The following is a 24312-nucleotide window of genomic DNA, read 5'->3' on the forward strand; positions in this document are numbered from 1 at the left end:
TAGGATTTGAACCCAGCTCCGATAATAATAACTGCGATATTTGCTAAGCATTTTCGATGTGCCAGGCACTGTACTAAGCACTGGGCTAGATATAAGTTTTCCCCTTTAGGATCGCACCTGGAGAGCTTCCAGTCTCAGCTTTGGGAGGGAGAGTCAAGCAGAGGCCTATCCATTCCATTCCTAGCTAAGACAGTAGCTAGTGAGTGGAAGGGAGTCTGCTGAAGTCAAAACTCACCTATGCTGAGCAGCAGTAGCATGGGAGACAGCCGAAGGTGGAGATTCAATTTACTGTGCGGAAAAAGGCAATGGTAAACCACTTCCATATTTTTTCCAAGAAAACTCTTATGGAAACACTACCAGAATGAATGCAGATGGAGGAGGGGAGCTCTAGAAGAGAAGTGTCCAAGGAGTCGCTATGGGTTGGAGAAGAATAGACAGCAGATACTAGGTAATCGGGTTGGACACAGTCCCTATCCCACATAGGGCTCACAGTCTTAATCCCCATTTTCCAGATAATGAAAATGAGGCCCAGAGAAGTGAAGTGACTTGACCGAGGCCCAAAGAAGTGAAGTGACTTGCCCGAGGTCACACAGCAGACGAATGGTGGAGCCGGGATTAGAAGCCAGGTCCTTCTGACTCCCAGATCTGTGCTCTAACCACTAGTCCAGGTGAAGCCAGCCTGCAGAGGGTGAGCTGGGATACCTGAGAGGGGAGGGGTCTTGTTCCTAGACATTTGGAAAGGCATCCCTTCCAGAGACTCCCTTTGGCTTTGTCCAGAAGAGGCTGCCCAGGCTCAGAGCTCCAGACCATTGAAAGTACCCCACTAGGCTGGGTTTGGAAGTGCCTTTGTTGAATTTTCTTGTTTAAGAATCTGGTCTTTGTTGAAACAAGAGTTCTCAGACCCTGCGTCTGCTTCTCAGGAGTTGTGAGGATGGGTGGGACTGGTCCCGGGGGGTCCTCACTCAGACAACCTTTCCATGGTTTATTTCTGTCCTTCAGGAACAATTAAATTCCGGGTGTTTGGTCCAAAATAGCTGACAGCATCACAGCTTTCAGTAGGCGCTGATAGGGCTTCCCAAAATAGGATTTTCAGAGCTAGGGGGAGGAGGAGGTGGCTGGTGAGGGGAGTGGTGGGAGGGAGAAGGCGGGGGTGGGGAGGGGGAGAAGGGAGGGTAGTCTCCCTGGCAAAGGGAGCTTAGACCAGCTGTTTGAGGCTGCAGCCTCCTGCCGTGCCTCCCCTACTCAGCTTTATAGCATTGTGCCCTTTAAAATACAGCTCTTGGGGTGAGAAAAGGGGACCCCTACCATCTGTTCTTGGAGAGGGGAGAGTTAGGCCTAGCAGGAAGAGAAGACAAAATTAAACACAAATCTGCCCAGATGCAAACAACAGTTGCACCACGTGATCAACCCCTGGAGTTGCTAGAGCCAAGAAGTCTCTGAGCCTCCCACTTCACTCGGCTGTTTGAAAAATGACCCAGGTGGAGTCTGGGGCAACTGAAAGTTTGACCCAACCTGTTCCTCTGGGTAGAAGAGACCATCAGGCTGAGGTGCCCTGCTGCTTCCACTGAACATGGGAGTGACTGGGAGAGTCAAGCATCTCTGCCAGTCCCTAGGGGTAAAGTCAGTCAGTCAGTCAATTGTATTTACTGAATGCTTACTGTGTGCAGAGCACTGTACTAAGTACTTGGGGTAGTACAATAAAATATAACAGAAACATTCCCACCCCACAACGACCTTACAGTATACAGGGGGAGACAGATATTAATATAAATAAATAAAGGAAGAATAGAAGCAAAGAGGAGCATTGGGGAAGCTGCATTGCCTGGTGAATAGAGCATGGGGCTGGGAGTCAGAAGGACCTGGGTTCTAATCCTAGCTCTGCCACTTGTCAGCTGTGTGACCTCAGGCAAGTCACTTCACCTCTCTGTGCCTCAGTTATCTCAGCTGTAAAATGGGGATTAAGACTGTGAGTCCCATGTGGGACAGGGACTGTGTCCAACCTGATCAACTTGTATGTACCCCAGCACTTAGAACAGTGCCAGAAACATGGAAAGTGCTTAACAAATACCATCATCATCATCATCAAGAGGATGCCTTGAATTAGCCCACCCTAAAACCATTCCAGTGTGGATTACACTTCAGCATAGTAATAAGATGTTTAATTAAAAAGGCAGCGGTTCATGTTTATGTCCCAGTTTATGTGGTTTTGGAATTGCTTTTAAGGATGTTTAATGAAGGGAATGAAGATAAGACTCAGCAGTGTCTCTTCGTCCTCTCAGTGAACCACCAATATATATGGATATATTAGAGCTCAAACTCGAGTGCCTCAGAAAATAAATAACTGTCGAATGTATAATAAATGCCCAGTAATGAAAATTTAGGATATTAGGGAACATTTCATTAACTACCAGCGAATCTTAAATTGCTCCTGGCCAAATTATGGGAATAGAGACTGACTTCTACAGAAAAAAAAATATGGACAGGGAGAATACACTGCTGCTTTCTGCCAATTCAGGGAATCCACTTGTTTAATCCACTCCATTTACCTCCTTACAGCTCTCCCCCTTACATTTCCCAGCAGAATAATTTCCTGCCTGAAAATCCCCACAACTGCCCCCCTCCTTCTCCTTCTGCTTTGACTCCCTCTCCCTCCCCCCTTTCCCCACCGCCCTACCTCCTCTCTAAGTCGGCTGCTATCTGATCTGTGATGATATGTGATCTCTTGGATACAACCATACACGCGCAGCACGCGCGCGCACACACACACACACACTACTAAGCACTGCTGCTCGGCTGAGCAAAATGTTTCTCCCTTAGTGCGCTTCATCTTTGCCCAGAAATCTCTTACAATGAGGCTATGCTTTCCTCTCTGCCTTCTGCCTTCCTTTCTCTTTTCCTGCCTTGTCCTCCTGCCCCAAGGACAGTTCTGTCCATCTGCTTGTGTCTGCGTGGACTACCACACCGTAGACTGCAGAGACCAAGGACTCCCCAGTGTCCCAAATCCATTTCCTCTGGATGTAAGGAAACTTCTTGTGGCTGACAACAACATCCAGACCATCCCGGCGGATTTCTTCATATTTTATGGAGATCTGATTTACCTGGACTTCAGGAATAACTCCCTGACCACATTAGAAGAGGGGACATTCAGCGGCTCGAACAAACTGGCGTTTTTAGACTTAAGCTACAATAACCTGACGCAGCTCGACGCGGGAATATTCAAATCGGCGGGCAAGTTGATCAGATTGAGCCTAGGGAACAACAACCTGGCAGATGTGGACGAGGCTGCCTTTGAGACCCTGGACTCACTCCAAGTGTTGGAACTGAATGACAATAACTTGCAGAGCCTCAACGTGGCCGTGCTGGATGCCTTGCCATCCCTCCGGACGGTCCGCTTAGAGGGGAACCCGTGGCTGTGCGACTGTGAATTTGCCAATCTTTTCTTCTGGATCCAGGAAAATGCCTCCAAGCTGCAGAAAGGTGAGCTCCCGGCTGACTCTGGGGCAAGAGTCTGGCTTGCTCTTTTTATATTATTTTAATGGTATTTGTTAAGTGCTTTCTATGTGCCAGGAACTGTCCTAAGCTATGGGGTAGATACAAGGGTACAAGGTAGATACAAGATACAAGGTATGTCAGTGACCACATGGGCTCACAGTCTTAACCCCCATTTTACAGGTGCGGTAACTGAGGTCCAGAGAAATTAAATGACCTGCCCAAGGTCACATAATAGACGAGTGGTGGAGCTGGGATTAAAAGCCAGATCCTTCTGACTCCCAGGCCCAAGCTCTACCCACTAGACCACGCTGCTCCTGTTGATCTGAATGTCAGTGCGCTGCTGGGTGGGGCTGGAAATGTGGTTTTTTAGCAGGGGCTTTTCAGCATGCCTTCGAGGCAGAGAGAGCTCTTCCCGAACAGATGTTCTAATCGGGTGAGCATACAGCGTTTCTCTTTACGGGGCCCAGCCTCTGAGAACATTTACCAGAGAAATAGAAATTCAGTGTAAAAGAAAAACAACCAAGAATCATAAGCCAGGTAGGCTTGCTTTCGGCACTGAATGCCAGAATAACCTCTTTAGAAGGACTGCACTGGCTAGACTTTTTTCTCACACTGGTCTTGAAGAGGGCCCTCCCACTGATGTCTGCTCGTTGTCAAGAGCTGTAGTTGCTGACCCATTTCTAAGACTGTTCTACTGCCTAAGTAATGGTGGTATTCACTGAACACTTATTATGTGCCAAGCACTGTACTAAGTACTAGTGTAGATTCAAGATTATCTGGATGGACTCTGTCCCTCTTCAGGCACACAGTCGAAATAGGAGGGCGTAGGACTTAATCCCCATTTTACAGATGAGGAAACTGAGGCCCTGAGAAGTTAAATCATTTGCCCAAGGTAACATAACAAGTAAGTGGCAGAGCCAGGATTAAATCCAGTTCCTCTGACTCCCAGGACCATACTCTTTCCACTAGGCAAAGCGGCTTCCCAAGTCTGAGGTCCCTAACTATTCTTCCCATCTTCATCCTTTTGAAGTTTTGAGGGGCACAAATTTTAAATCTGGTTTTGTACAACTGCAGACATTAAAAACCTGAGCTATGGTCTAAACTCATTTCTTCCTTTTTGTCTTTCCCAGTATCTCAGAAACTAAAGGAAGAGTGATACCTCCACTTTGTGTTTAGAGACATATTCTCAGTCAGAAACCTCAGAGCGCCTTGCAAACAGGAACTCTGAAATCCTCCCAGCATCACTCTAAGATGCTGGGGAGTTATTACAGGCAGTAAAGATTTCAAAATGAACTGTGCCTGTGAGTAATAATAATAATACTATTTGTTAAATGCTTATTTTGAGAAGCAGCATAGCCTAGTGGAAAGAACATGGGCCTGGAAGTCACAAGACCTAGGTTCTAATCTCAGTTCTGCCAATTGCTTCACTCCTCTGTGCCTCACTTCTCCTGTTCTCCCTCCTTCTTAGCCTGAGAACCCCGTGCTGGACGGGGACTGTGCCCAACCTAATTAACTTGTACTTACCCCAATACCTAGCACTTAAAAGATACCATTAAAAAAAAACTCTATGCTAAGAACTGGGGTCTTGTCTTATGCTGTCAATTTGTTTCCGACCCATAGCGACACCACAGACACATCTCTCCCAGAATGCCCTGCTCTCCATCTGCAGTCATTCTGGTAGTGTATACAAAGAGTTTTCTTGGTAAAAATATGGAAGTGGTTTATCATTGCCTTCTTCTGCGCAATAAACTCGAGTCTCCGCCGTCGACTCTCTCCTGTGTTGCTGCTGCCCAGCAGGGGTGAATTTTGACTTGTAGCAGATTACCTTCCACTCGCTAGCCACTGTCCAAGCTAGGAATGGAAGGGGTAGGCCTCTATTTGACTCTCCCTCCCATAGCCTAGACTGATAGAGTACTGGAAACTCTCCAGATGCGACCCCAAAAGGGTTGGAGGTTCTTTGCATGAAGCAAATTTCTCCTTTTTAACTTCAAATATTTTATTTTGAAGCCTGGAAGATATAAGATAATCAAATAGGACACAGGAAGGGGCTCACAATCAACAGTGGCTCCATTTCTAATTTTCTGGAGATCCTGGGCTAGATTGTTGACCTCTCTGTGCCTTATTTTATTCATCTGTGCAGTGGAGATTTCAGGCTGGTGGTTTGGATGTATTGCTCACCTACAAATTTTTTATTCTCCTCGCAAACATGCAGGCTGGCCAAAAATTATTTGAAAACATTGTTCCAGTCCCAAATCACTTTTACCCTGTATAAGAGGGCCTGGGGTCCGTTACCGATCAGTAGTGGGTCAGGAATAAAGAAATGCTGATATGTCTTTCCTTTCTTTTAATTACCTGGGTAGTGACTGCTACTGTAAATTCCTGGTTGACAGGGATCATGTCTTCAATGTCTACTCTATTCCCCCAAGTGCTTAATACAATGTTCTGCACACACTAGGGGCTCAGTACATACTATTAATTGATTGATTAGGAAAGGCAGGGTGTCGTAGATAGTTCTGGGCTGATACACTTTTATTTAATGCCTATCTGAGAGGCTGTTTTAATAACAAGCACGATGAACATTCCGTGCATTAGAATTTCCAAGGAACAGTAACATTCCCATTTAGCTGGTGGGAAAATTCAGACCCAGAGAACTGAAATGGCTATCCTTGGCATAAAGTAAGGAAGGGGAGAATTTGGTGTGGAACTCAGGACTCTTGATTAATAGGTTCCAATCATTAGTAGTGAATCTGCTTTCTGCTAATGGTCATGGTTATTATTATTATGTAGATGATTTTATTATAATAATAAATTATATTATCAATTATCAAGAGCTTAGTACAGTGAGAGAACTTAGTACAGTGCTGTTCACAGAGTAAGTGCTCAATAAATACAATTGAATGAATTTATTGAGCATCTACTGAGTGCAATACACTGTACTAAGCACTTGGGAAAGTGCAACAGAAGCAAAAGAAACACCTCTTTCAATAATGATAATATTAGTTAAGTGTTTACTTAGTGCCAAGCACTGTACTAAGGACTGCGGAAGGTACAAAATAATCAAGCCCCACATGGGGCTCCCAGAGTAAGTAGGAGAGAGACAGTTATTGAATGCCCATTTTGCAGATGAAGGAACTGAGGCTCAGAGAAGTGAGGTGACTTGCCTAAGGTCACACAACAGATAAGTGTCAGGGCCGGGATTGGAACCCACATCCTGTGACTCCCAGGCCCGTGCTCTACCCATTAGGGTACACTGCTTCCCTATGAAAATTGTCCAGTGGAACTTACAGTGTAATTACAAAAACACAAGGCACATACATTTGGACGTAGCATAGCATGTAATCATTTTTTTTTTCCTCCCATTGCTTTGAAAATAGGATGAGTCTCTTTGTTACACTATGACGAATGAGTCTCCTGATCACGAGCAATTCAGAGAGCTTGTGACTCTGAGCAGTAACACGGTCAGCCAGAAGTTTCCTTAGCTGTTGACAGTTAACTGGTGGTCTCTGTTAAATGGAGTTAACAGTCAGCTCACATAATTTTGGGAAGGTGGGAGAGGAGTGGGAGAGGAGGGAAGAAGGAGCAAGTAGGGATAGGCCAGACCTATGTGTCAGAGAGATTCATGAAGTAAAGAGTTTTTCCATAACCTAATGGATTAAAAACTGGACTATAGATAAAGAGACTTGGGTTCTAGTTCTGGCTAAGATGCTGTGTTACCTTGGGAAAATCACTTAACTACTCTGAGCCTCAATATTTTCATCTGCCATCTATTTCTCCCTACCTAAAAGGGATGCAGTAAGTATCTCTGAAACTTTAAAACTGTATGCTTCAAAATATTTTGGGCTTTTTAGAAGCTGCTATAGAAATTCAATGATAAGGAGAGAAAACAAGAGAGATATGAAAGCGGTTCGATGTTTTTTTTTTGTCTCCCTGTCTTCAATCTCCAGGCCCCTTCTTTCTTTTCCCCTCACTCCTCCTTCTTTCTCATATGTGATCCGCTGACTTTATCTGAGTTCTCCCTTTGACCTTGAGTGGTTCATTTGGCTTTGCAAATTCATGGTTGTTTGACAGATCAGGTTTCCTGTGTCAGAACTGATTATTTTGTACCTACCCCAGCACTAATTACAGTGCTTGGCACATAGTGAGCACTTAACAAATACCATTAATCAACCCCTCTCTCCTTCAGGGAGAAGAGACAAAGCATTGTTCCTCTATTTCAATTTGTCTAACACTTGCATACCATGGTGATTATTTTGCAAAACATCTTCACATTTATTGATATTATCCTCACACATTCCTGTAAGGTAGGAGGGATCAGTATTTATTATCTACATTTTGCAAATAAGAACACTATTATTACTTGACTCTATTTATTGTCATTGTTCTTGTCTGTCCGTCTCCCCCGATTAGACTGTAAGCTCGTCAAACGGCAGAGACTGTCTCTATCTGTTGCCGACTTGTTCATTCCAAGTGCTTAGTACAGTGCTCTGCACATAGTAAGCGCTCAATAAATACTATTGAATGAATGAATGAATGAATGAATGAACACTAAGGTCCAGGTTAGTTTAGTGCATTTCTTCTGGTCACAGAGCAGATTTAGAGCCGGAACTAGGAGACCAAACCAGAACCCACTTCTTTGGATTCTGAGACCTGCACTCTTCCTCATAAAGACCCATGATAATGCTAATGAGAGTTCCCAATGAAGGCAAAAGGTGTTGGCCCCTTGCTGTTTCCCAACTATGTCAGCGGATCCTAGGATTTCTCTGGGATGAGAGGAAATTTCTAAATAAATACTAACAACGAGGGAGCATGGCTCCATTGCCACTGACTTCAGTATCACAACATGATGCAAAGTCAGAATAGGATTCAAGCGAGGTCAAGTGCCCAAGAGACAGAGCAAGGAAACAAAGATTCAGATAGATACTCCAGAGTGCTGGCTATTTCTCAATCAGTCATATCAGTCATATCTGCTGAGCTCTTAATGTATGCAGAGCACTGTACTAACACATTCCCTGCCCACAGTGATCTTCATTTCAGCTCATCAGACACTCACTTAAGCATTCACTCTTGCCTCTTGGTGACTTTCTCCTTTGAACATTAAGGTCAGGATCTAGCTATTCCTGCCAGTTCTTCTATAGGTCTAGCATTTGATAATAATGGCATTTGTTAAGTACTTACTTTGTGTCAAAAACTGTTCTAAGCAACGGGATAGGTACTAGTTAATCAGGAAAGACACAGTCCTGGTCCCACTGGGGTCTCACAGCCTAATTTAAAAAAATAAAAAATAATAATAATTGTCACCATTATTATTACTGTTATTAATACTACTACTACTACTAATTGTGGTATTTGTTAAGTGTTTACTGTGTGCCAAGCACTGTTCTAAGCACTGAGGTAGATACAAGGTAATCAGGTTGTGCCATTTGGAACTCAAAGTCTTAATCCCCATTTTACAGATGAGGACACTGAGGTCCAGAGAAGTTAAAGGACTTCCCTGAGGTCACTCACCAAGCAAATGGTGGATCTAGGACTGGAATCCAGGTCCTCTTGACTTCCAGGCTCACGCTCATTCCACTAGGCCAAGCTACTCTTCTGTGACCCACAAGTAGGCTTTTGGTGTCCTCTTTCACCTACTTCATTTTATTTTTTATTTTTTCTCCAAATTTCATCTGTTTTTATGCCCTGCTGTGCATTCCCTCTGTTCTGTCTGTATTTCTTGTTTCTCAGGTAGGTTGTCACTGGTCTGCAATCACTCATCATATTCCAACTGGATTACTGCATCAGCTTCCCTTCTGATCTCCCAACCTGCTGTCCCTCCCCACTTCAGTCTATACTTCACTATACAGCCCGGATTATCTCTCTACAGAAACACTCTGGGCATAATCACCCGCCTCAAAAATCTCCAGTGGTTGCCTATCAACCTTTTTATTAAGCAAAAACTCCTCACTATTGGCTTCAAAGCTCTCCATTACCTACCTCACGTCACTTCTCTTCTACAGCCCAGCCCACGCACTCTGCTCCTCTAGTGCTAACTTCCTCACTCTGCCTTGTTCTTACTTGTCCCGCCATTGATCCCTGGCCCATGTCCTACTTCTGGCCTGGAATGCCCTCCCTCATATCTGCCAAACTAGCACCCTTCCCCCCTTCAAAGCCCTACTGAAAGCTCTCCTCCTCCAAGAGGCCTTCCCCGAATGAGCCTCCCTTTACCTCTGCTCCTCCTCCCCTCCCCTTCACCCCACTCCCTTCCTCTGCTCTATCCCCTTCCCCACCCCACAGCACTTGTATATACATGTACATATTTATTATTCTATTTATTTTATTAATGATGTGTACATATCTATAATTCTATGTATTTATATTGATGCTATTGGTGCCTATCTAGTTTCATTTTGTTGTCTGTCTCCTCCTTTCTAGACGGTTAGCCCATTGTTGGGTAGGGATCGTATCTATTTGTTGACAAATTGTTCTTTCCAAGCGCTTAGTCCACTGCTCTTCGCACAGTAAGCGCTCAATAAATATGATTGAATGAAAGAATGAATGGTCTGGAGGTTCTGTCAGATGGTGATGAGAGTGCTGGAGGGAGAGGGCAAGAGAAGGGAAGGAGTCACAGTGGCAGTAGAGGGAGAAGTATCTGGGAGAAATGGATCTCATGAGGAGAGAAAAGAGGGTCAAGAAAAATCCCTCTTGGGCTAAACAGGTTCTTTTGGCTTCTCCTAGGCCTCCCTCTATGTGTCCCACTTTGATCCCCAGAAACTGGTCCTCCCCTAAGCTCCCCCAAGTTAGCTTTCTACCTGGCTTCTGGAAGAATTTTGGTCAAAAGCTTCTAGTGCAGGTAGAAGAACATCTGATAGACACCTTGGTTGCATTAACACAGGAAATTTAATCATCCTAGGAATTGCTAAGCAGATCCTTGTATTTCTACATATACACTTTTCTCAGCAGTTCCAAAGCAGTTTATATACTTGGATCCTCCTTTCCCCCCAAAAGGGGAAAGAAGAGCGGGGAGGCTGGAATGGGGTGGGTACAATCTTGCATCCCTTTCTTTGACCCCCCTCCTCTTCCTCGCTGGTGTTGCCTATGCTTCCCAGCTCGCAGCCAACACTGTCAATTCTCCCTCTTTTCCCATCCACCCAAATCTGCACCCTCCCCATAGTCACGATATCCAGTAAAATGGCTAATGAGCTAGGGTGAAGATGAAGGAATGGGGAGAAGGGATGGAGGTATAAAGGGGAAAAAAATCTCATTTTGGTACTGGAAGAAAGCAAGTCCCCTTGTTCTCATGACCAATAAAGAGAAGAAAGGGTTGAAAGTGCAATTCTCAGAGGTAGATATTCACATAGTAAGTGTGATCTGGGGAGAGAATTGTTCTGAAGAATCCATTGTTTGGGCCACAAATCTCCTCGAGAAAGAATATGCTCAACATGGACAAGTCTTGGGTGTGTCTGCTCCAAGGGTGCAGATGATTATAGAGAATTGTCCTTTGGATTCAAAGGGGATGCTAGCACCAGTGAAGTTCACCTAGGAGTTTGCATTTGGATGAAAAGGCCAGTGTGGGATTCACAGTCCCAGCCACACCGTACCCCCAAAAAGCCTGGTATGTTTAATGTTTACAGTACCTAGTCCTGCGGGTTTTTTTGCCTCCTTGTCTCATTCCATATTGAGTTTTTACTCAAAGAGAGTCACTCCCTTCTTGATGGTAGGCAAGTCAGGCAGGCTTAACATCAGCAAATGACTCCCAGTTTTCAGCTAGCTTGTGGCATTGTCTAGGGCTTTGTTTAATTTTGTCCTTAAAATGATCTCTGTCCTCCTTGCCTTTGATTTCCCAGTTTCAGTTCTCCATATAGCAGACATTTGAGTATTCTGCTATAGTTCATTTTCAATCAGTCAATTCAAAAATCAATCTAACAATGGTAATTGTGAGCTATTACTGTGTGCAGAGCATTATAATCAATCATATTTATTGAGTGCTTGCTATATGCAAAGCACTGTACTAAAGAGTACAGTACAACAGAATTAGCAGACATGTTCACTGCCCATAATGAGTTTACAGTCTAGAGGAACTTGGGAGAGCACTTAAGATAGTACAATACAATAGAGATGGCAGACACAATTCCTGCCTTCAAGAAGTTTACAATCTATTAAGGGAGGGATTAAAATTAGTTACAAACAGGGAAAGCAGCAGACTATAAGGATCTGAATGTAAGTACTATGAAACTGGAAGTGGGGTGAGTAACAAAATGTTTTAAGGGAAGAGACTTAAGTGCATAAGCAATGCAGAAGAGAGGGTGAATAAGGTTGGGAAGTGAGAAGGCTTTTGGAGAAGGGTGAGAAGTCTTGTTAGAAGTGTGATTTTAGTAGATCTTTAAAGGTAAGGAGAGTGGTAGTCTGTCCAGTATGAAAGGGGAGGGATTCCAGGTCACAGAGAGGATGGGAGCAAGGGATCACCAGTGAGAGATGAAACTGAGGTGCAGTAAATAGAGGAACAAAATGTGTAAGCTGTATTGTATGAGCAAGACTAAGTAGGTGGGGGGTGCTGACTGAGTGCCTTAAAGCCGATGGTAAGGAATTTCTGTTTGATGCAAAGACAGAGAAGCAGCGTGGCTCAGTGGAAGGAGCCTGGGCTGGGAAGCCAGAGGTCATGGGTTCGAATCCCACTTCTGCCACTTATCAGCCGTGTGACTGTGGGCAAGTCACTTAACTTCTCTGTGCCTCAGTTCCCTCATCTGTAAAATGGGGATGAAGACTGTGAGCCTCACGTGGGATGACCTGATGATCCTGGATCTCCCCCAGTGCTTAGAACAGTGCTTGGCACATAGTAAGCGCTTAACAAATACCAACATTGTTACTATTATTATGGATGGGCAACAGTTGGAGGTTTTTGAGGAGTGACAAGATGTGTGCAGAATGATTTTTTTTTTAGAAAAATGATCCAGGCAGGAGAGTCAAGTATGGACTGCAATGGAGAAGCAGCACAGCTTAGTGGATAGAGCAAAGGAGCTTGGGAGTCAAAAGGACATGGGTTCTAGTCCCAGCTCTGTCACTTGTCTACTGTGTGACGTTGAGCAAGCCACTTCACTGGACCTCACTTACCTCATCTGTGAAATGGAGATTAAGACTGTGAACCCCATGAGGTCCAAGGACTGTGGCCAACCTGATTAGCTTGTATCTACTCCAATACTTAGAACAGTGACTGACACATTCATTCATTCAATAGTATTTATTGAGCGCTTACTTTGTGCAGAGCACTGTACTAAGTTCTTGGAATGTACAATTCGGCAACAGATAGACACAATCCCTGCCCAATGAGGGGCTTACAGTCTAATCAGGGGAGACAGACGGACAAAAACAAGACAACATAATCACGATAAATAGAATCAAGGGGATGTACACTTCATTAACAAAATAAATGCTGAAAGGAGGGGAAGGGACGGGGGACAAGCAGAGAGAAAGGGGGCTTAGCTGAGGGGAGGTGAAGGGGGTAAGGGGGAGGGAACAGAGGGCAGAGGGGGAGCAGAAAGGGAGCAGACGGAAAAGGGGAAGCTTAGTCTGGGAAGGCCTCTTGGAGGTGAGCTCTCAGTAGGGCTTTGAAGAGGGGAAGAGAGTCAGTTTGGCGGAAGTGAGGAGGGAGATCATTCCAGGACAGCAGTAGGATGTGGGCCAGAGGTCGACGGCGGAATAGGCATGAACAGGGGACAGTGAGGAGGTGAGTGGCAGAGGAGCAGAGTGTGCGGGTTGGGCAGTAGAAAGAGAGAAGGGAGGAGAGGTAGGAGGGGGCAAGGTGATGGTGAGCCTTGAAGCCCAGAGTGAGACCTTTTTGTTTCGTGCAGAGGTTGATAGGTAACCACTGGAGGTTTTTAAGGAGGGGAGTGACATGCCCAGAGTGTTTCTGCAGGAAGATGATCCGGGCAACGGAATGAAGAATAGACTGGAGTGGGGAGAGATAGGAGGAAGGGAGATCAGAGAGAAGGCTGGCACAATAATCCAGCCAGAATATTATGAGAGCTTGTACCAGTACAATAGCTGTTTGGATGGAGAGGAAAGGGTGGATCTTGGCGATAATGTAAAGGTGAGACCAGCAGGCATTGGTGACGGATTGGATGTGTGGGGTGAATGAGAGAGCTGAGTCAAGGATGACACCAAGGTTGCGGGCTTGAGAAATGGGAAGGATGGTCGTACCGTCCACAGAGACAGGGAAGTCAGGAAGAGGACAGAGCTCGGGAGGGAAGATAAGGAGTTCAGTTTTGGACATGTTGAATTTTCGGTGGTGGGCAGACATCCAGATGGAGACGTCCTGGAGGCAGGAGGAAATATGAGCCTGAAGGGAGGGGGAGAGAACAGGGGAAGAGATGTCGATTTGTGTGTCATCTGCATAGAGATGGTAGTTAAAGCTGTGGGAGCGAATGAGTTCACCAAGGGAGTGAGTGCAGATGGAGAACAGAAGAGGACCAAGAACTGACCCTTGAGGAACCCCTACAGTTAGAGGATGGGAGGGGGAGGAGCCCGCGAAGGAGACCGAGAATGAACGGCCAGAAAGATAAGAGGAAAACCAGGAGAGGACGGAGTCTGTGAAGCCAAGGTGAGATAAAGTGTGAAGGAGAAGGGGATGGTTGACAGTGTCAAAGACAGCTGAGAGGTCGAGGAGGATTAAGATAGAGTAGGAGCAATTGGATTTGGCAAGAAGGAAGTCATGGGTGACCTTTGAGAGAGCAGTCTCGGTAGAGCAGAGGGGATGGAAGCCAGATTGGAGGGGGTTCAGGAGAGATTGGAGTTGAGGAATTCAAGGCAGCGAGTGTAGAGGACTCTTTCTAGGAGTTTGGAAAGGAAGGGTAGGAGGGAGGTAGGGTGATAACTGGAAGGGGAAGTGGGGTCGAGAGAGGGTTTTTTTAGGATGGGGAGACATGGGCGTGTTTGAAAGCAGAGAGGAAGAAGCCATTGGAGAGTGAGTGGTTAAAGATATAAGTTAAGGAGGGGAGGAGGGAAGGGGCGATGGTTTTTATAAGGTGAGCAGGAATAGGGTCCGAAGGATAGGTGGAGGAGGTGGCACTTGCGAGGAGGGAGGAGATCTCTTCTGAGGATACTGCAGGGAAGGATGGGAAAGTAGGGGAGAGGGTTGGGGGGGGCAGAAGGGGGAGGGGTGACTTTGGGGAACTCAGACCTGATTGTGTTAATTTTCGTGATGAAGTAGGTGGCCAGATTGTTGGGGGTGAGGGATGGGGAGGGGAAGGAACAGGGAGCCTGAGGAGAGAATTAAAACTCCATAGTAAGCGCTTAGCAAAAACCATTGAAAAAAAAACTGGAAGGAGGTCAGTAATAAGGCTGAATCAGTATTCAGTCTCTTTAGGTGCCCCAGCCAACATAGCTGTGTTAAGGTAAGCATAGCTTTGATGTTGAGTTTACTTATGTTTCAGAACTGCACTGTGCTACCAGAGTTTGTAGAAACTCATGGGCCTGACTCCAAACCCACCCCGTGTTTCCTGAGGTCGTCATGTCAACTTGATTGGCAGAGACCAGCTCAGGTGTTTTCACATCTTCAAGGCCTCCTTGTCCAACCCGACCCCACTGCTGCCCCAGGTGGTGTCAGAGTAGTGGCAGGATGGCTGAGTTACCACTTTACAGATGAGAAAACTGAAGCCCAGAGAAGAGACTTGCCCTACAAACGTGTGGCAGAGCCAGGATTAGAATCCATGACCTTCTGACTCCTGGCCCTGTGCTCTATCCACTAAGCCATGCCTCTTCTCTGTACTAAGCACTTGGGAGAGTACAACAGACTTAGCAGACACAAGCCCGGCCCACAGAGAGCTTACCAGCTGTCATTCCTATAGATTCCACAACCAATCAGGAGAGCCCCTCAAGGAGGCACCTTTCAAGCACCTGCTCCCTGGTTCATTGTGGGCAAAGAATGTGTCTGTTATTGTATTGTGCTCTCCCAAGTGCTTAGTACAGTGCTTTGTACACAGGAAGCACTCAGTAAATATGAATGAATGAATGAATTGTTCTCTGGGAGCCCCCAACTTCCAGTTTACCAAGCGAACTGGCTGGAAATGCAAACAGAAAAATTGTGACAACCAAACTCATTTTTGCTGGATTGCAAATCAAGTTGCCAATAGATGTGCCTTTAGGTAGAAGGTGAGATGTGCTAAGCCCCTTTTCATTTCTTCCAGGTGGCCTAGTATAAAGAGACCCAATAGACAGGTCCAAAATGGGTAGAAGTAATTTGCTGCTGAATCATTGAAAGTTGAGTGGGTATGTTAAGGAAAACTTCTGAATAGATGTCCTGAACCTGATTATCAATCAGTCAATGGTGTTCACTGTGTGCAAAGCCCTGGACTAAGCACTTAGGAGAGTACAATACAGTAGAATTGGCTAGAGACAATCCCTTCTCTCAAGGAGCTTACAGTTTAGAGGGTGTTTTTCTACAAAACGAAAGTGATGTTTCTAGATTTTAAGTCATTTTCCTTGTTCCCTGAAAGACAGCTTCGAAGTTCTGATTTGTTTTTACTGGAGGATTTTTATTCCCCGGGTGATGCTGAGGCTCTGTGCAGTTTCCTTTTATGTTGCTGTCATTGACTTTGATTCACATGAACTTGGAGAGATTTGAAGTCTCTCCAGAAGCCTTCCTGTGGAGAACCAAAGGGCAGACATGCTTAACAGTCATCCACCAAACAGGGGCTCCTGAAAAGCCCGAGATCCCCAGGACCCAGAGAGAAAGCTAGGGGAAGGTCAGAGACTGTGCTGAAGATGTCCGCAACATGTATATATATAGAAACAGTTTCTGTTTGCCAACAGCAGGTTACCTTAGTTCTGCTTGGGCAGAGAAGGTTTGGAATACAAGAAACAGCTCAGAATTTTTTGTTTCTTTCCTGCTTCTATTTAGTATGTGTTGCATGTGTTTACGTTTTGTGGCAATACGGAACTGCTCATTCTGGCCACAGAAGGGCAATTTGATGTTTGTTTTTTTCAGTGGTGGTTTGGTCTGCTTTTTCCTCTCTTAGTCTCTGCTCATGTGGGAAAGGCCCTTTTTTTGTTTATATTCCGAAGAGCAGGTCCCGGTGTTGGTGAGAGACCCAATATAAAATTCACCCCAACACCAATTCCACCACTTTGTGGAGGAAGAGATTTGAATAAGAGGACAGGTATTCTGGCCAAGCAGAGAGAAGTTTCTGTCACTGCTCATTCTCTCTCTCTCTCTTGCTCCTCTCCTGACATTAATATCAAAGCCTTCAAAAAGAGAGGGATGTCGACATAAGCAGAGACCAGCTCAGAAATTCCTAGGATTCTATATGGGTCTAATACTGATGCAGTGATGCCTCATGGGAAGGGCAGGGACCTGGGAAACAGAAGACCTGAGTTCTAATCCCAGCTCTGCCACTTGCGTGCTGTGTGATTTTGGGCAAATCACTCATCTTCTCTGTTACCACGTTTACAAAATGGGAATTAAATACTCCTTCTTCTCCTTCCCCTTAGATGGTGAACCCTGTGGATTCACTTTTCTATAGTATTTGTTAAGCATTTATAATCTACCAGACAGTGTATTAAGTTTTGTATCTACCCCAGTGTTTAGAACAGTACTTAGCACATAATAAGTACTTAAAAATACCATTATCATTATTATTATTACCATTATGACTTGGGTTGATTCCTGAACAGGCCAGTTCTGCTTTGTCATTTGGTGCTTGAAAAGTTGAGTTTGCCTCAGTAAAGAACCACAAACTATTTCAGCTGGTGAATCCAGAGTTTTGAAGAACTTGACCTAAAGGTAAGTGAGAGAGTGAGTGAGTGAGTGAGTGAGTGAGTGAGTGAGTGAGTGAGTGAGTGAGTGTGTGTGTGTGTGTGTGTTATAGCATCTGCTGATTTGAGGAAACTTTGAAAGGCCATCAAGTCCACCCCCTGGCCTTCAGGAAAATCTACACCAAAACCATGCCCAGCGGATGAGTAGTTGTATTTTTATAGACCCAGAGATGAACACAGTAAGCCTTCCTCAGTCACCTATTCTAATGTTGAACAACCCTCACAGCTAGAAGATCTCCTTAATCTGGATCCTTTTGCTCCTCTTCCAATTTCCAAGGTTAGTTTGGCTTTTAGTGTCTAAAGTAAAAGTGTATTTGGGAGGTATTTGGTTATCATAGAGGTAAGATCTAAGCACATCAGGAAGTAGTAGATACGTTTTTGGTCACAGACCAGGCAAGACCCATGGTTAGTCAAATAAAACCTAACAAGCAGAGTGGGGTGGAGCCAACAATTATTTTGAACAAGACAGTTTAGCAGGGGACCAAACTCCACAGTAGCCAACAGACTAGCCTGGCATGCCGTCATTAGGAAAATGGTTACCTGTCCCCAAGCTGAGACTTCAGGAAAAAATCAGGACCCAGAAGCATATTAGAAAACAAGCCAACACAGCCCTGCCGATTCCTTGATGTTTGTCCTTGGGCAAGTCCCGTAACTTATCTGTGCCTCAGATTTCTCAACTGTAAATTGGGGATTAAATCATACTCCCTCCTATGTAGATTTGAGTCCCAAGTGGGACAGGGACTGTGTCCAATCTGATTAGCTCGAATCTCCCCCAGTGATGCGAACAATGCTTGACACATAATAAGGGCTTAACAAATATAATAACAATAATCAGCATAAGAAGGAGGCAGCTTGATTTTATACACAGGGAGGAGTGGATTGTCAGGTCTGTTGGCCGCACCCTTGCACTGGGATAATGTCACCTTGGAACTTGAAGAACAGCTGTATATAATGAGACACAAGAGACAATGGGAATTTTCTCTTCATTGGAGTTTCTTGGATTCTTTCAAAGCTACAGTGAGGTGGAGGTGCAGGTGGAGATTTGTATTCAGAAAACTGAGGCTGATAGAGACTACTGTAATTCCCAATCAGTGTTCTTCAGCTCATTTGTTGTCATGGCAATCCCACTGCACATGGAATCACGTAAACCAGTAAAGATGCTTCTCTGCTGTCCCCCTAGCATGGGTATTGGAGGTCAGATTGCAGAGTGTAATTTATGAGGGAATTCCTCCAGTGCAAAGTCAATCAATCAATCAGTGGTATTTATTGAGCACTTTACTACATGCAGAGAACTGTATTAGGTGATTGGGAGAATACGATAATACAGAGTTAGCAGACATGTTCCTGGCGCACAAAGAGCTTACCATTTAGATGGGAGACAGAAATTAATATAAATAATTTATAATACATAATTTAAAGATATGTACAAAAGTGCTGTGGGGTTGAGGGTGGGGTGAATATCAAATGCCCAAAGGTCACAAGATCCAAGTGCGTAGATGACACAGAAGGGAGAGGGAGCTGGGGAAAAGAAAGCTTAATCATAGAAGGCCTCTTGGAGGAGTTGTCACCTTAATAATGTTTTGAAAATGGGGAGAGTGCTGATCTGGAATATACAGAGCGGGAGGGAGTTACAGGCTAGGGAGAGGATAAGAGAAAGGGGTCGGAGACCTGATAGATGAGATTGGGGTACAGTGAGTAAGCTAGTGCTGGAAGAGCAGAGGGTGCAGACTGGTCTATAGTAGGATATTAGTGAGATGAAATAGAATGGGGTGAGCCAATTGAGTGTTTTAAAGCCAATGATAAGGAGTTTCTGTTTTATAGAGTGGTGGATGGGCCGCCTTTGGAGGTTCTTGAGGAATGAGGAGACTTAGCCTGAACTGTTTTTAGAAAAATGAACAGTGCAGGAGAGTGAAATATGGACTTGAATGGGGAAATACAGGAAATAGAGCGGTAAGGGAGGAGACAGACGCAGTAGTCAAGGTGAGATAGGATAAGTACTTGGTTCAGTGTGGTAGCAGTTTGACTGGAGAAGAAAGGGTGGATTTTAGCAATGTTATGAAGGTAGAACTAACAGAATTTGGTGACAGATTGAATATGTGGGTTGAATGAGAGCTATGAGTCAATGACAACGTCAAGGTTTTGGGCTTGTGAGACAGGAAGGATGGTGGTGGTGTCTACAGTGATGGAAAAGATGGGGAGGACAGGATTTGAGCGGGAAGATAAGGAGTTCGGTTTCAGACATGTTTAGTTTGCGGTGTCAGTGGGACATCCAGGGAGAGATGTACTGAATTTGTAGGGAAAAAGCAAAAATGTGAAGTTGTAGGGAAGAAGCGAAGTCAAAGTTGGAGATATAGATTTGGGAATCATCTGCATAGAGATGATAGTTGAAGCCATGGGAGCGAATGAGTTTTCCAAGCGAATGGGTGTAGAAGGAGAATATAAGGGGACCTAGAACTGAGCCTTGAGGGTGGGAAGCAGTGGAGCAGCCAGCAAAAGAAACTTGAAAAAGAGCTTTTAGAGAAATAGAAGGAGAACCAGCTTAACTTGTTTCTACCTTAGGGCTTAGAACATTGTTTGAGATATAGTAAATACTTAACGAACCCCATAAAAAAAAAATCCAAGAGAGGATAATGTCAGTGAAGCCAAGGTTGGATAATGTTTCAAGGAGAAGGCAGAGACGTCTACAGTGTTGAAGGCAGCTGAGAAGTCTAAAAGGATTAGAATAGTGCAAAGGCCATCAGATCTGTTGAAAAGTAGGTCACTGCTTAGAGAGAGCGGTTTCTGTGAAGTGAAGGGGGTGGAAGCCAGATTGAAGGACAGCAGGTGTAAACAACTCTCAAGAAGTTTGGAGAGGAATGGTAGGAGGGAGTTGATGAGATACCTGGAGTGAGTCTAGGGGTCAAGAGAGGGTAGCTTTCTTTTTTAACATAAAGGATATGTAAACATGTCTGAAAGCAGTGGGAAAAAAAAGCCACTGAAAAATGAATAGTTGAAGATGGCAAAGAGGGAAAAAGAGAGTGGGGGAATATTTTAAAAAGGTACTAAAGGATAGAATCAGAAACACAGATGGAGGGGATAGATTTAGAGAGGAGGTGAGAGATCTCTTCTTGGGTTACTACAGGGAATGCAGGGATAATCAAAGAGGTGGAGCCAGGGGGTGGCAGGGGGAAGGGGGGATTGGAGAGGAGCAGGGGAGATTTTAGGGAGATCCCACATGATGGTTTCAATTTTGTTGAAGAAGAGTGTGGCCAGACACTTCATTAGGGTAAAGATGGTGGGTGCCGGGGGAGGGGGGGTGGCGGGGATAGGAAGTTTGAAGAGGGAGTAAAATGTCTGGAACAGCTGGTGGGTGATATGGGACTGAATTAGGAGGGAGAATCCCTTCCCTGGCTCTGCAGGGGTTTGGTTCTCCACTGGGCCAAAAAGGAAACATTCTGGGGACAGAGATGTAGAGTCCAACCTTCCATTAATTCTCTGAAGCCTGCTCACCTTCTTGCCTGCACACCATAGTCTAAGTTTAAAGTATGCTGGCAGGTTGTATATCTCACTAGGCCGCTGGTTTCTTCCAAGCAGCAGAGAGCACAGCTTCAGATGCCAGCTGAAGCTGAACTGGAGCCTGGGTAAGGCGAATTGGAAGTATGTACAAAGAGGGTCTGGGCTTACCTAGGGGCCAGGAGGTCATGCCTTACACCCTAGCTCCTGGACATTAATGGTGGTATCCATTTTTTAAAAAATATTATTTGTTATATGCTTATTATGTGCCAGGGTCTGTATGAAGCACTGAGGTAGATACAAGCTAGTCAGGTTGGACACAGTTCTTGTCCCATTTGGGACTCACAATTTTAATCCCCATTTTAAAGGTGATGTAACTAAGAGCCAGAGAAGTTAAATGACTTGCCCAAGGTCACACAGCAGACAAATGGTGGAGCTGGGATTAGAACCCAGGTCCTTTTGACTCCATGGCCCAAGGCACTAGGCAAAGCCACTTTGGAATTTTGAAAGAGGACCCCAGACCCTTGAAATAACAAGTTCTCGAATGGCAACTGGAAGACAGTGTCACAGATGAACTACAGCCTGGGGTCGTCTCAACTTTGGGAAAGGTCAAGATCCAAAAACAATCAGCATGGACAGCAGCATGGCCTAGTGGAAATAACGGGCTTGGGAGTCATAAGACCTGGATTCTTATCTCAGATCCAACACTTGTCTGTTGTATGACCTTGGGCAAGTCGCTTAACTTCTCTGAGCCTGAATTATCTCATCCATAGAACAGAGATTAAGTCCTCCTCTCTCTGACTTGGTCTGTAAGCCCCAAGTGAAATATGCATTGTGTTCAACCTGATGATCTAACTGGCCCCGAGTCAGTGCTTAGTACATAAAAAGCACTTAGGTACCATGAAAAAAATCAATCAATGGTATTTTTTGAACACTTTCTGTGCAGAGCACTGTACTAAGTGCTAGAGGATGTGGGTGAAATCAGTCACCCTCTCACTTTGCCCCAGAAGTCCAAAGGATGCCACCCTCCTGAGCCATTGGCTTCAGGGAAATCTAGAGATTGTCCTAAGGCTTCCCAGCTTCCCCACTTCTCTCTTGGAGAAAGAGGACCTCATCCAGAGAAACAGTGTGGTCTAGTGGAAAGAGCACAGGTCTGGGAATCAGAGGACCTGGGTTCTAACCCCTGCTTCACCACTTGCCTGCTGTGTGAGACCTTGGACACATCACTTAACTTCTTTGTGCCTGAGTTCCCTCATCTATAAATGGTGAGTAAGTCTGTGAACCCCATGGGGTCATGGACTGTGTTCAACCTGATTATCCCGTATTTACCCCCAGAGCTTCATACAGTGCCTGAAACAATAATAAGTGTTTAACAAAAATACAAAAAAGAGGAAAGGATGAAAGATGTTTCTTTCAGACGGCATTAGGGCTGGCTATTTTTAATCTTCATTCTCTTGATATCTCTCCTGGTTAATCTATGGGGCAGTAACCCCTCTTCATCCCCAGCCCTTCAACCCAAGAAAAGTACACCATCCACAGAGTCATCAGAAGTTGTCACCTAGAGTCAGTGGAGTAGGAGCGGGGCTGATGCCACTCCCTTCAGTATTGTTGACATCTTTTTCCCAAAGTTGACCTTGATCATCAGCCTTGAACTAACTCAGGAAGACCTATTGGAAACAGGTAAAAGAGAGACAAGCTAAGGGAAAGAAGATACCTCCGCCAAAACAACTTAAACCTTAGTTAAAAGTTATGTTAAAAATGCATTAGCCATTAGGAAACAGGGTGACTCTAGCAGCTTCCCCATGTCGCACTAAGGGAGAGTTAAAATAGCAACTGAGATTTCCACCGGTAGGGTAATTTGGCTGCTTCTGAGATTTTTTTTGGAAGAAAGATACTATATAAACCCCAGGAATTAGTGCAATTCCAGTTCCCTGCATGCACAGGTAATTTGGAGTTGGCTGAAATACACTTCCTTTTGCCAAAACCGAAACAGCCTTCATTTTCCACACTTTGCAAAGTTCCTAGGAGCCTTTTTCTTCCCAACTGAAAACTATCCTAAGGCAAATGTATACAAACTCAAGGTGCCAACTGGTCGAGCTTTTTTGTCCAACCGAGAAGTCTGTGTGGGCTCAAACCTCAACACATTACAACCCTACAATGACTCATTTCCAATTTGCCTAAAGTTATTACACAGGTATCCTCATGACATCACATTCCCCCTTATTATGGACTGTGATTTACAGGTGCTGAATTTACTGTCAAACTGAAAAAGGAAAGCGTGTTACTGAATTCCATTTCAACCCCAAAACCTGCATACTCTTTTCTTTTTATATACTTTCCACGGACAATTTTGAGCAGGGGTGAGTCACCTTTCAGGGCTAGGTGAGAGTTCGGGACTTCAACAGTCTTTGTCAGGAGGGAGAACTTCCAGGAGGGTGGGGGCCTAAGCATGCAACTTATCCCCCCTCAGGTTTCCCCCCACCTAGGTGGTGAGAGGAGGCTCTCCTAGCCCACCTGGAAAACAGTCTTTTTTTTCCTCATGGTATTTGTTAAGCACTTACTATGTGCCAGGCACTGTACTAAGTGCCGGGGTAGACACAAGCTAATCAGGTTGGACACAGTCCCTGTCACACATAGGGTAAACGGTCTTAATTCCCATTTTACAGATGAGTTAACTGAGACACAGAGTAGTGACTTGCCCAAGATCACACAACAGATAGTTGGTGGAGCAGGGATCAGAATTCAAGTCCTTCTGACTCCCAGGCCAATGCTTTATCCGCTCCACTAGGCCATGGGTGAAACTTCTGGAGGTAGCAGCTTTTATTAATGGAATGGAGTGGAATTTGGAGCATGAGGTAATAATGCCGTCAGTCACCTGGGTGACCCCCAAATCAAATAGTTGTGGGCCCAAGGGAGAGTTAATCCAGTTTGACAAACACAAACTCCTTTGGAATGTTCATCCTGGACTTGAAATTGGAGAAAGGTGTGTCCTTAAGGAATTCTCTGATCTTTTAATTTGTTTGGCAGGGCATCACTAACAAGCCCAGAGAAAGCATCATTGCTTTCTCCCCTTTTCTTCATGGAACCACCAGCCCCCAATCCTAGGTAGAGGATGCAACCATCAGAAACAGCAGGAATAATTGCCCCAGCAAGCATCAGCCATGCCCCTTAGTTTGTAAATCTACCCGTCATCATTCCAGGTGGAAGTCCTGGAATTGGAGATGGAACGGAGGGAGTGAGAGGTGAGGGAAGAGGTGGGCCAGATGGCCAGCTGGGAATCAGAAGGAAGAATGAGTCTGAAGGGTAAAATGGGAGCTAGAGTGTCATGTATAATAGCTTATGAGTTGCACAAAGCAGCTGCAGGGCTGAGACAGGAGACATTAACATGGGGGGAATTGTAAATATCCTAGTTGCACTGGGAGTATTGACTATGGAAGAACCAGAGGCAACACCCCACCAACGCAGACATGCCAGAAAATGGCACATCTGCCCAATCCACCAAAGTCACCAATCTCTGGCACAAGGGCCGGAGGCTGCCTCTTC

At 45.0% G+C, this 24312-nt stretch overlaps 1 protein-coding gene and 1 non-coding gene across 2 annotated transcripts in view; one reads left to right on the plus strand and one right to left on the minus strand.

Annotated features, from left to right (window-relative positions):
• Nucleotides 1–2694: 2694 nt before the first annotated feature.
• Nucleotides 2695–24312, plus strand: part of LRRC38 (leucine rich repeat containing 38) — a 52109-nt gene continuing 30491 nt past the window's right edge. The window contains exon 1 of the mRNA XM_029064373.2: nucleotides 2695–3477. Coding sequence (XP_028920206.1) covers nucleotides 2850–3477 — 628 coding nt within the window. The 5' untranslated portion in view covers nucleotides 2695–2849. The remainder of the gene's footprint in view (nucleotides 3478–24312) is intronic.
• LOC114812527 lies at nucleotides 5302–5439 on the minus strand. Its single transcript, XR_003760178.1, has one exon. It is a non-coding gene; the product is annotated as a small nucleolar RNA SNORA7 (small nucleolar RNA).

The sequence above is a fragment of the Ornithorhynchus anatinus genome, chromosome 5 (assembly GCF_004115215.2).
Source record: "Ornithorhynchus anatinus isolate Pmale09 chromosome 5, mOrnAna1.pri.v4, whole genome shotgun sequence".
In the NCBI taxonomy this organism is placed as follows: Eukaryota; Metazoa; Chordata; class Mammalia; order Monotremata; family Ornithorhynchidae; genus Ornithorhynchus; species Ornithorhynchus anatinus.